The 12,578-nt window shown below is 35.3% G+C and overlaps 1 protein-coding gene across 1 annotated transcript in view; it reads right to left on the reverse strand.

Moving 5' to 3' along the window:
* Positions 1–12,578, reverse strand: part of FGF2 (fibroblast growth factor 2) — a 67,817-nt gene that overhangs the window by 17,434 nt on the left and 37,805 nt on the right. The window contains exon 2 of the mRNA XM_074273702.1: positions 1,594–1,697. Within this exon, the coding sequence (XP_074129803.1) occupies positions 1,594–1,697 (104 nt within the window). The remainder of the gene's footprint in view (positions 1–1,593; positions 1,698–12,578) is intronic.

A 12,578-nucleotide genomic window follows, 5' to 3' on the forward strand; every position in this document is an offset into this window, starting at 1 on the left:
ATATATGTATATATATATATTTAGATATACTATATATAGTAGTTCTAAAGTATACTTAAGTATATATGTGTGTATACATATGTATATATATGTATACACACATATGTATATATATGTATACACATATACACACAGTACTATATATAGTAATATAAAGTCTAAAGTATAAGAAGGTGAGTTGCTTAACCAAAACATAAGACAGGAACAAGATACAAAACAGCTCCTCTCCTCCTTTATTGCCAAATAGTCAAAGACTAGAAGGAACTTGGAAATCACTAATTCAGCTCCTTTTTATATATGGAGAAAATAAGGCCCCATACATGGGAAATGAAGTAATAAATGAGAGTCAGCATTCAAACCTGGGTCCTCAGAACCATGTGCTTTCCAAAGCACCTTGCTGCCTCCAATTTCCCAACTGTATGTTTTGTTCCTCTCATATATATTCAAAATAGTTATACTTAAAATATAACAAAGAGTAGTCTTTTTCCTATTTGTATTTTTAAACTCATAAAAATGAAAATCATTTATTCACTTTGAAGTGTATAGTTTACTAAACTTCAAAGATAAAACCTTCATGCTAATTAGAAAGCATAGTTAGCTTTGTCTCCTTTGAAAGGTAGCATGGTTTAATGGACAGAATTTTTAAATAAGAAAGATTTGGATTCATATTCTGTCTTCGACATATACTACCTGAGTGACCTTAGTCAAGTCATTTAGACTCTTGTTGCCTCAGGCAATTCTGTAAGATTTTATAGCAGCCAGTTGCAAATCTGCATTAGTGGAGGAAAATTCCACACTGGAAATTGTATATAGTTCATTGATTCATTGTGTGGTGGTTTCATTGGTATAGTTCTATATGCCAATGGAATCAGTCTGGAACACTTCCTTCCATCTCTCCCCTCCCACCCAATCTGTGACCTCCCAGGTAATCACACCTGCTTAGCCTGTGCATAGCTTGCTATATTCCAAGCCGTACCTTCCCAGGCATTCTTGCCTTTTTATCCTGCCCTTAATCTGCAATAATTCATGTCATTCTGACCTGGCACTAAACCCCCATTTCAGTTTGCTTATTGACCGGTGGAGGCCAGGAAACTTTGGGAGTAGATATGCTTGAAGCAGATGACAACAGATCTGCAAGAATGATAAAGCCACCTGCCTGGATAGGAGGACAATTTGTCTGAGAATGCTAAAATTGAACCCAACTTTCACATAGTCTCTTCATATACTGAATGATTTATCTACTTTTTGTTTTCTTTTTGTGTTTCCTTAGCAATATTGTAGTAAGAAAGCATTTAAGGGAAGCATTAATGATAATAAAGAGCTTCTTCACTTTACTATTCTTCACTTGGAAAACATCAATGTCTATTTCTTTATTTCACTTTTTCATGATCTCTGTGAGAATCAGAGCAGCTGGTCTGATTTCTGGCATTTCCACAGATTGTGCATTCCACACAATTCACAGAAATAAATTCTAATATTCAGTATAAGAAAACTTTCAAAATTTGGTAGTAAATTTTTTTGTGTATCATGACAGCTGCTATTCTGAACATAGAAAGTAAAACATTTGTTAAAAAAATAAGAATTATTACCTACCAGAGCCAGTAATCTGCCATCCTCCTTCATAGCAAGATAGCGGTTGGCACAAACTCCTTTAATAGACACTACTCCTCTCTCTTCTGCCTGAAGTTGAAGTTTAACTGTGAAAAGAGAAAAACAACAGGGGGGCAATGACTTCAGGGCCAATGGTACCATAAGCCCTGATGCCATCCTAGGCTTCTGAGAGGGAAGGGACCCAACTCCCGTACTTTACAGAGGAGAAAACAAGAGCCCATAAACAAGAAGGGACTTACCAAATATCACACAGATTTGAAAAGCAAAGCCAGAACTAAAACTCAGTTGTTCTAATGCCACTCCACCACCTAGCAGTACCAACATTTTCTCTCCTAATTTTGTGGAAATTTTTTTAATTAAAGGGTAATAAAATACAATATTTTTCTGAGATTCAAGACTCAGAATCCTTACACTCAGTTAGCTATTTCTATTTGGATGAAATACAACCATGGGGAAATTGGCTATCTCCCCTCAGGGGAAAAAGCAGCACATTTTTAATCTTAACCTGAATCATTAATTATATTTTCTCTATCAAGTTCTTAAGTCTAACCAATCACCAAAATAAATTAAATTACAACCATCTCTGAGATATAAATGCTTATAGGGAAAATCCAATGATTATCAGCATACTCCTGAGTGCAACTAACTAGTTATATGATTTATTTATAGGATAGTAATACAGAAAAAGACGAAAATGACATCTAGTTTAATCCCCTCATTTTTACACAGGAGGAAACTAAAGCCCAGAGGAAATTATTTGACCAAAGTCACACAGGCAGCAGAGCCCAGATGCAAATCCAGGAGTTCAGATTTCAAATCATCCTGTGTTCTCTCAAGTACCCTACACTGTCTCTCCTTAAAATAGGTATTCTTAATCTTTGGGGCTCAGACTCTTTTGGCTAATGAAATCTGTGGATTCCTTCTTAGAATAATATTTTTAAATGTGTAAAATAAAATGTAGATTATTACAAAGGAAAACAATTAATTAAATAATATTTTAAGAAAGACAAACTGAAAGATTTCCAGGCTAAGAACCCTAGTCTTAGATAGTGATTTGGCTTTCCATTCACCTCCTTTCTTCCTTTCTTCTGATTTTAGCTTCACAACTGTAAAAGATAATTTTATGGAATGAATGATGTTTTGTGCCTAATTCCTTTCCTTATATATTGATTGTCCTATTTGGCCTAGCAACCAAAGCACCTTCTGGAGGAGGGCACTGGAGAACTGAGATTGCAGGCACATAGGAAGTCTACCTAGAAATGTGTCAGTACCTGAAAATAAAACAGAGATTTCCTGCTTTTATATATAGAGAGAAACCAAAATCTCACAAGAGGTGAGACATGAACAACAGGCTTAGGAGAAGATAAAGTTTGGAAGCATAACAGATACAAAGGAACAAGAGGAACTCCTAGGGATCATTAAGACCATTGCTGTTGCTATACCAATTATAAATGGATCAACATATAGATCAATTGATCAATAGATAAATAGATAAATAGACAGAATAGAAAGAAATATAAATAGAGAGGAAGGAAACAAACTAAAAAAGAAAAATCAAAGAAACAAAGGCAAAGAAACAAAGACAAGGGAAGGAAGGAAGGAAGGAAGGAAGGAAGGAAGGAAGGAAGGAAGGAAGGAAGGAAGGAAGGAAGGAAGGAAGGAAGGAAGGAAGGAAGGAAGGAAGGAAGGAAGGAAGGAAGGAAGGAAGGAAGGAAGGAAGGAAGGAAGGAAGGAAGGAAGGAAGGAAGGAAGGAAGGAAGGAAGGAAGGAAGGAAGGAAGGAGAGGAAAAGTATTTTTTAAAAAGAAAGATAATAGATTGATGGATAGACAGATAGAAAGATGGATGGATGAAATACAAAGACAGAAAGACAGATGGACAAATAAATGGATGGATAGATAGATGATAGACAAATGGAACAGACATTCAGAGAGATAGATATAAAGATAGATATGTCCAATGCAACTGATGAAGAAATGACTAGAGCTTCCCTCTCTCCTCTCCTTCCTGGGGAGAGTATCTATACAAGGTTCATCTGGTAATTCACAGTTTCTATTTTTCTCTCTCTGGCATTTCTCTCTCTGTATCTTTCTCAATCTCTGTTTGTCTCTGTCTTTGTCTGTCTCTTTCTCTCTCTGTCTTTTTTATCTCCCCAGCTAATCATTGATTGACAGACCCATTTTTATACAGTTTTTGAACAAGAATAATTGTTACATTTTAAAATAAAGTTTTAAGGGAACACGGAAACTATGGATATAATTGGTTCCCTTAGCAATCTTATTTACATTGTGTTAAGCATGTAAAAGCATTATGTTAAGAAGGAAATCATAAGCTTCACCAGACTTCCAAAAGCATCCATTACACATACATGATGACTAAGTCTAAAACTAGTCCACACATTCTCACTTATAATATTAATTATACAAAAACATTACACCACTATGTACACATTTCTTTTTTTAATTAATACATTTTTCTTAACAACATAATGATTTCAACATGTCACTGATTAAATAAAACAAAGATTAAAAACCTCAATTAAATCCTTCAAATCCAAAGTATTCATATTTTGAAAGCCAACATTTAAATGTTAATACAAATATTAGCAATATCAACTTATCAACATTTACTCTGAGTCCCTTCTGATCTCTCATCTGTTTGTGCACTTGTGTGTTTATTTATAGGCAATGTTCACAAAGCCAACTCTGACATCATTTCAAAACACAGAAGGGCCCTTCTGTCCTTAAGACCATAGTCCTTAAGGCTACATTAGCAACATGTAAACTCCAGAAGGTTCTACAGGGAAGGTGGGGCTCTCAAAATGGTTCCTGCCCCAGATTGTCTACTTTTATGACCAAATTAGCTCAATACGGGCTTATTGGTAATGAGATCTTTGGCCATAGCAATGTGAGAAAGGCAGAAGAGAAAAAGAAAGAGGAGGAAGGAGTGAGGAATAGGGAGGAGGTATCAGAGGGGGAGAGAAACAAGGAGGGGAAGAGAGAAGAGAAGAACACAGAATAGCCCTCAGTTCTGTGCTACCTCTTCCATTTGTAAAGTTGAAGGTCAGCAAGTATTAGAAAAAAAGAAGAGAGGGTTAAGAATCACATTATTTTTGGCTATCCTATCAACATTAATTTAAGCTGAATCATACATTCTTATCATTCCTAATATATAATGAAATCCAAAGAGAGAGAAAAAGTTGTAGTTAAATTGAAAGAGTTTTCTTAGAGAAGCAGAGATGGTCTTAACAAGCATCCAGACAGAGTGTAAGTCAATGACCATTTATTAAGTGCCTATTATGTACCATGGACTGTACTAAGCAATGGAAATACAGAAAAAGGCAAAAAAAAAACATTGTCCCTAGCTTTGAGGAATTCATAATTCATTGAGAGAATTATTGTGTAAATTACTGTGTACATAGAAGGTTTAAACTATGTGAATGGCAGATAATTTCAAAGGAAAGGCACTTACAGTGGAGCAGAGGGGGAGAAGGAAAGGCCTCTTGAGATGAGAGTTGAATCTTGAAAGCTGATGCCAGGGAAACCAGAAGGAGGAAATGAGAAGGGGGAGAGAGTCAGTCAGATAGGAGCAGAATCAGGAAAGAGCAATGTCACTAAAACCTAGAAAAGAGAAAATTCCCAGGAGAAGAGGATGATCCAAAGTGTCAAAAGCTGCAAAGAAGTCAAGAAGGATAAGAATTAATACAAAGAAAAGAATACCTTCATTGAGCATTTTTTTAAAAACAGCCAATATTTCCATGAAAGTAAATGCAGTCTTTATGCCAATTTTTGTTATAGAGACAAGAGAGGTAAAGAAATTTCTTTTTTATCTTTTTATTTCATTTTATTGATTATTTTGTATTTTATTTTTCCCCAGTTACCTGTAAAAACAATTTTAACATTTGTTTTTAAACTTTAAGTTCTAAATTCTCTTCCCACTCCTAACACTTATTGAGAAGGCACATGTGAAGTCAATCATGTGATGAAAGAAAACATAAGAAACAGATCTCCCCCCCCCCCCCCCCCCCCCGAAAAAAAAAACTTAAGAAAAATAAACTTTAAAAAAATATGCTTCAATCTGTATTGAGACGCAATCAGTTTTTCTCTGGATGTAGGTAGCATTTTTCATCACAAGTTCTTCAGAGTTGTCTTGGATCATTGTATTGCGGAGAATAGCCAAGTTATTCACAGCTGATCATCTTATAATATGCTATTATTTTATATACAATACATTTCACTTTTCATGAGTTCATGGAAGTCTTTTCAGGTTTTTCTGAGAGTATTCTGCTCATCATTTCTTATAGCACAATGGCATTTCATCATAATACCACATATCACAATTTATTCAGCCATTCTCCAATTTATAAGTATTTCCTCAATTTCCAATTCTTTGTCTTGAGAAAAGAGCTGCTAAAATATTTTTGTACATATAAACATTTTTGTTTATCCTTTTCCTTTTTAAAATCTCTTTTGGGATGAGGTAGAGAAATTTATATAAAAATTTGGTCAAGGATATCAACATATATTCAATAATTGATGACTTCATTGCAAAGTGAAGAAGGGATAGCAAAAAAAATACGATTGAGGATTATGAAAAGACTTATAGAATGGAGGGAAGACACCTATTTTTTGAATCTCTTCCTACAGCAAGGAATTAGAGGTACTGTATATGGCCTTATTTATTAGCAAAATGAATGATTACCAAGATAAGAGTTATTTCTGTCATAGAACTCTGGTTCTATATCTCATAAGCAATCATTACCCCAAGACTTGAGATAATCAACTCAAGAGCTGTTCCCACAAGTCTCTAGAATACTTGTATGTCCTTTACTTCTGGGTAGAAACCACTTGAGCCATGGAAATAATTATATTGTAATCCTCTTCCCATTTGTGATTTATATTATTTATATATTTATATATTCATCTTTAGTTAAGCAGAAGGACCTTCTCCTTTTCAGGAAAAATTCAAAGGTTTGCAAACTTAATTCTTCACTATGAAATTAATTAAATTAAATCACTACTTGATTGTCAATACTCCTGAATCTTATCTCTTCTGTTTTGTTTCTGGTCATTCTCAGTAGAGACCACGCAAATAAAATTCTGTTAATACCTGCTATTTCACTACTCATATATTTAAAATAAACTGAATTTGGTCCCAACCACAAAGAGATCAGAGGTAATTAGAAATAAACAGAAATGTAAATAGAGGCAGAGAGTCCAGTATCTTCCTAAATATTAGAAATTTTCCTAATGGAGAGCTCATATAACCATCTGCTCCAAGATTTGAAAGAGGGCAGCAATGCTTAAGCTTACACTTAGCATACATCTAAGAATATATTTCTGACTATTTCAGACATGATGTTAGAATATGGAAAGTTGCCAAGAGAATGGGATGGACAACTTTTTAGCTCCTCCTTAATTTGGTCATTATTGTACTGAAAATGAATTCTAGTGCTAAATATAAATTACTGGGAATAATGTCAAATTTTATTTTATCCATGGCTTTGCTTCCCTTTATAAACATGAATAATAAAAAAATGACTCCTCTCCTCCCCTTTCTGCCTCTCTATTTTTATTTCTCTCTCTCCATATCTCCCTCCCTCCTTTTACTCTTTCTTTCTTTTCCTCTCCCTTCTTTTCTCCATTTTCCCTTTCTCTCCTACTTTTTCATGTCTCTCTCCTTTTCCCTCTTTTTCTATCTGTCCCACCCTCCCTCTCTTCTTCCATGCCTCTCATCCTTCTTCTCTTCCTTCTTCTCAATCCTTCTTTCTGACTTTCTCTTTCCTCCCTCAGTCTTTCTTTTCCTCCCCCTCATTCTCTTTCTGTTTCTCTTCTCTTTCATTCTCCTTCTCTTTCTCTCTCCCTCCTTTCTTCCATCTTTCCCTCTTTCCTTTCTTCTCTCTTTCTTTTTCTCTCTTTTAGTTTCTACCCCCTCCCTCTTTCTTTGTCTAGTTCATGTCTCTCCCATTTCTCTCTATTCCCCTCTATCTCTTTCCTATCTTCTCTCTTCTTCTCACCCTTCCTTCATAAAATGAGGAGATAGGATCAGATAACCTCTCTGATCCCTTCCAGCTCTAAAATTATGATTTAACTTGGTCTTTCAATAGTTAAATTGCCTGTCACTTTAACATGGAAGAAAGTATATAAAAGAATGGAAACTAGATGGTATATTGTATAGAGGGCCATACGTGCAGTCAGGAAAAATCAAGTTCAAATTATGCTCAGACTCTTACGAGTTATGTGACTTAGGACAAATCACTTGATACCTTTTAGCCTATTTTTTCATCTATAAAATGGAGATAATAATAACATCTATCTTAGAGCGTTGTTGAGAGATTCAACTGAGATGAGTAAAACATCTTGCAAATCTTAAAGTGCTAGTAAATTTTAACTATTTTATTAATACAATTTATAGATGCGGGCATCATAAAAGACTAGAAGTCAAAAAGATCTTTTTAATGTCTAATCTAATCCCGCCCCTAGAAACAGAGGAATGATGTAAAGCATTCTCTACATTTTTCAGGAAATGAAGCAATTTATTGAACTGGCCAACTGTTGAAGACAGCTGTGGGACAAACTAACCTTCTCCTTTGAAGCACAAAAGAGTTTAGTTCCTTTTGTGCCTAATCTGGTGAGTACCAGTCTTGGCCTGCTGTCTGAAAATAATAAAACATCCCTCAGTATGCACCATCATAATTATGTGGGTTAATGGGAAATCCAGCATGGTTTCCCCAGTCCATGGAAATTCTGTCTTAATGATGTAAACTACCTCTTCAGGCATTCACAGAAAGGAAAAATTTCGGCCATCAAGTCCCAAAAATGTAGTACATCTAAGGGTTGCCTCATTCTCACTAAGTAAGGATTATATTTATAGCATGGGGACAGCAATTAACACTCCAAAGAAAATTAATTAAAGATGCATAATCATCCAATAAATTCATGTCTTCAAATAAGCTATTTTAGTAGGTGTTAGGAGAGGATTAGTGTTTAATATGCTATAGGCCTGGTTTTTATGAGGGTCTGAGTCAGGAAAATCTAATTTCAAATCCAGCCTCAGGCACTTATTTTTGGGAAGACCCTGGTCAAGTTGTTCAATCTGTCAGCTTCTTTTCCCAAACTGTAAAATGGAAATAATAATAATACCTACTTCCCAGGATTGTTGTGAGAATCAAGTGAGATAGTAATTGTAAAGTGCTTAATCCAGTGCCTGACACAGTAGATATTTAAATATTTATTGTCTGAGGTGATTCAGGAAGGCTTACCATATGCTGGGCATCCTAAAACCTTGGTGAAAGCAGCACAAGACAAGCAGGCAAGACTGAGTTTCACTTTGCATTTTCCCAGGGAAAAATCACAGTCACATGCATGAGATTGTACATTTCAGAGTGTTAGAGTGAATATATTAGAGGGTTATGAAATAAAATGGGAAGGCAGAGGGCGAAAGTCACGGGGAAAAACCAAGGAGGTATCCAAAAAGGAAGAACTGAGTTCCTTCCAACTATACCTTCAAACAAGCAAACAGACAAGCAAAACAACAATCATAACAAAAACAGGGCTATATCTTACACAAATACACACTGAGTCCAAGTATCCAATGGCTTTCATCCCTTCCAGATTGATTAATTAGGTTGTTCCTACTTGGCCTTTGATTAATCAGAAAACACATGAGATTATTCAGCTCCTGGCTCCCAGAAATCCCTTTGTCCTTTTGGGGAATTCTCACTGAGCTCCCCAAGGCATGATATCGTGCTCTGCTGGGATTCTTATAGAGTCCTCAAGTTCCCTTTCCTTGGGGAACCTAGTTTTTCAACCCCGACAATGTTATTAGAGGGGCATGCTACAATACCAATGGGAAAGCCAGGATCTGATTTTTTTTTTAAGTTGACAAGGTTATCCTCTGGTGGAGGTGGAAAGGGGAGACAGAAATTCTTCTATATCCTAAATGATTCTCAATCAGAGCCTTAGAAGGACTACTCTATCTAGACTGGAACTTATATTTGAATGCCTATGTTTCTCTTGTTTTCTTGTTTCAATCATGTCTGACTCTTTGTGATCTTCTTGGAAAAGATACTGGAGTGATTAGCCAGTTCTTTTTCCAACTCATTTTACAGATGAGGGAACTGAAGCAAACAAAGTTACATAACTTGTCCAGAATCACACAGCTAGGAAATGTCTGAGGCCGGATTTGAACTCAGAAAAATAAGTCTTCAAGATGCTAAGCCCAACACTCTGTCCATGTTTCATCTAGCTACTTAGGTTCTACTTGCTCACTATTTCTTTCAAGATACACAGGCCATGAATGAATGTATTCAACCAATCCCAATATACTTGGGTATTCAATGGCTTTCATTTCTTCAAAAATCATGAGTTAGATTGTTGGCACTCTGATTAATTAATGCCTCTATTGATTAAATCAATAGAGATGTTCTCATCTAATATTTTAGTATATATGGCATCTTGTTAGTTAATTTAAGTTGGGAGAGAAAAGTGATTGAATGGACTTTTACTCTCCTACTAAGAGGATTCTCATTCAGTTTATGCATTATTAGTGAGATTTAAAAAAAAAACAAAGGTCAACTTCCTCCATTTTCCCATATTTTCTTATGATTTAAAAAAAATCCATCACCCAATACCAATTTGTTAAGCAAACTCTCTTAACTTCCCTAGTCTGGTTCATATACACATTTTATATATATATACACACACACACACACACACACACACACACACATATATATATACATATATATACACACACATATATATACATATATACACACATATATACACACACACATATATACATACACACATATATATATATACATACATATATATGTATGTATATGTATGTATGTGTGTATATATATATATATGACCACTGAATTTGTAATCAAAGTTTTTCCAGCATAATAGAACCTGCAAAGGATCTTTCACTGAAATTGCTTTCAAGAACACAAGATCATTTCTACTCTAAAAAGATACAACTAGGTGGCATAATGAATAGAGTGAATTTGAGAAAGATCTGAGTTCAATAAAGTATGAGGTATACTTCAGTTGAGAAGGCAGAGGAGATAAGAGCTATGAAAGTTTTGAAGAGAGAAGAAAAGGTTTGGAATAGCTATCATGGAGAGTGTGGAGAGGCTCAAATCTCTCTAAGGAGGAGTAAAATCATTGTCTTGCTACAGTCAGAGTATAAATCAGAAAACATACATTTGTAGTTGACACAGTCATGATTTTTTGTGTGATTATTTCCAGTTTCATTCAATATCACATGAAAAGGTGATGAAGATCTCTTCATATATGATGTGATTTTTCAAATTGTATGTAGGCATGCCCCCCTTTTTTATTACAAAACCATTGTGTTCTCAGTCACATCTTCCATCAATGAAAATGATTTCCTTACTTTTATTTAGATGAAATTAATTTATCAAAATTTTATAAAAATCTTAGATACAATTAAAGAAACAGTACAACATATGCAGTAGCCAAATAGTGTACATTTCATCCTTGATTCCAATATTTAACTGACCCTAAAAAATTTTAAACAATTGTGTCATCATCATCATCATTCTTATTGTCATCCTATCACTGGAATTTTCTGGGACATAAAATAAAAGTTGAACTTCACCTAATACAAATTTGTTACCTCAAATGTTTATACAGGATCGGAGGACACTTTTATAGAAATGTCTATGTTTATCAAAATATAGAGAGAAACATGGATACATTGATTTAAAGATATTTAAGAGTAAACTCTGGGTAGGAACAATAAGAAACTTTAAGAGATATTGACATTTTAGGAGTGCCCCTAAATCAAACTCTCTAAGGCCAAAGATTAGGGATTTCTATAAAAGAAATTACATATGTAGATTCTGTTTATTCATATTATGTTGCTCTCTCTCACCACATTCCCCATACTATTTGGCATTTAACAGATGCACATAGAATGTTTGTTGAATGCTTAATGAATTGACCTGAATATTTGAGAGGGGATAGTTTGAAGCCAAAAAAGTTACAGTAGTCCAAGTAAGAAATGATAATTAGAGTGGTAATGCAGTAGAAAGATAATATAAAGATAGACTCAAGAAGATTGGGAGCCATTTGCATTGGCTTATTAACCAAATTTCAATCTATTTAATTCTCTGCCTCAGTTTTCATATTTGTAAAATAGAAATGTTATCCTTACTCTAAGAATGGAGACTTTGTTTGCATTTCATAAGACTGGCTAAAATAAATACATAACATTGTTACCACAGTCCCCACGGTGTGCCAAAGATCTTTCTTTCCTCCAAGCCAAACCATCTCAAAGTGAACAATTTTAAATAATTCTTTTTAATGAATGACTGCTGTTTTCTGCCAACACAGGGCAGCCACAGGCAGTTTTAGTCCATAAAAACAACCAGTTACCACACTTCCTGTTCCTCTAAAGCCTGTCCCCCACTAGATTTATGACTTCACAAACTTAAAAAGTATTTTCTCTGGCTGACAGACAGGTATGAGCATACTCTGTGGCACATTCAGCCAACCCCATTCAACAGATAGGCTGCTGTAATGCCAAAGCTAGCCTACTCAAGAATGATGGGAAAGACAGACAGATAGCACATGGAAAAGTAGGGACTCTCTTTGCCCATCTGGCACTTTGTGACATTTCAGCTCAAGGGTGTAATACAGGAAGCTAAGTCTTCTCCATGTCTCTGCTGCTACACAGCAGGCACAGTAGCTGCTAGGGATCCAAGAGCACTAGGGAGGAGAAAAAGGGAGAAAGCAGGATTCCAAGAACTCTCCCACTGATGGCTCCAGCAGGTTGGGTGGAGACAAGAAGACTTTCCCTCTGCAAAGGTTCTCCATCTCTCAGTGACTGCATGATGGATCTGACTCACCTGGTCTCTAGAGAATTTCCCTGGCTTGCAACCTAGAGGTAGTCTAAATGAAACCATGACATCTTGCCAACCTTGGGTAGTGGTGA

This window comes from Sminthopsis crassicaudata, chromosome 6 (assembly GCF_048593235.1).
Source record: "Sminthopsis crassicaudata isolate SCR6 chromosome 6, ASM4859323v1, whole genome shotgun sequence".
NCBI lineage: Eukaryota > Metazoa > Chordata > Mammalia > Dasyuromorphia > Dasyuridae > Sminthopsis > Sminthopsis crassicaudata.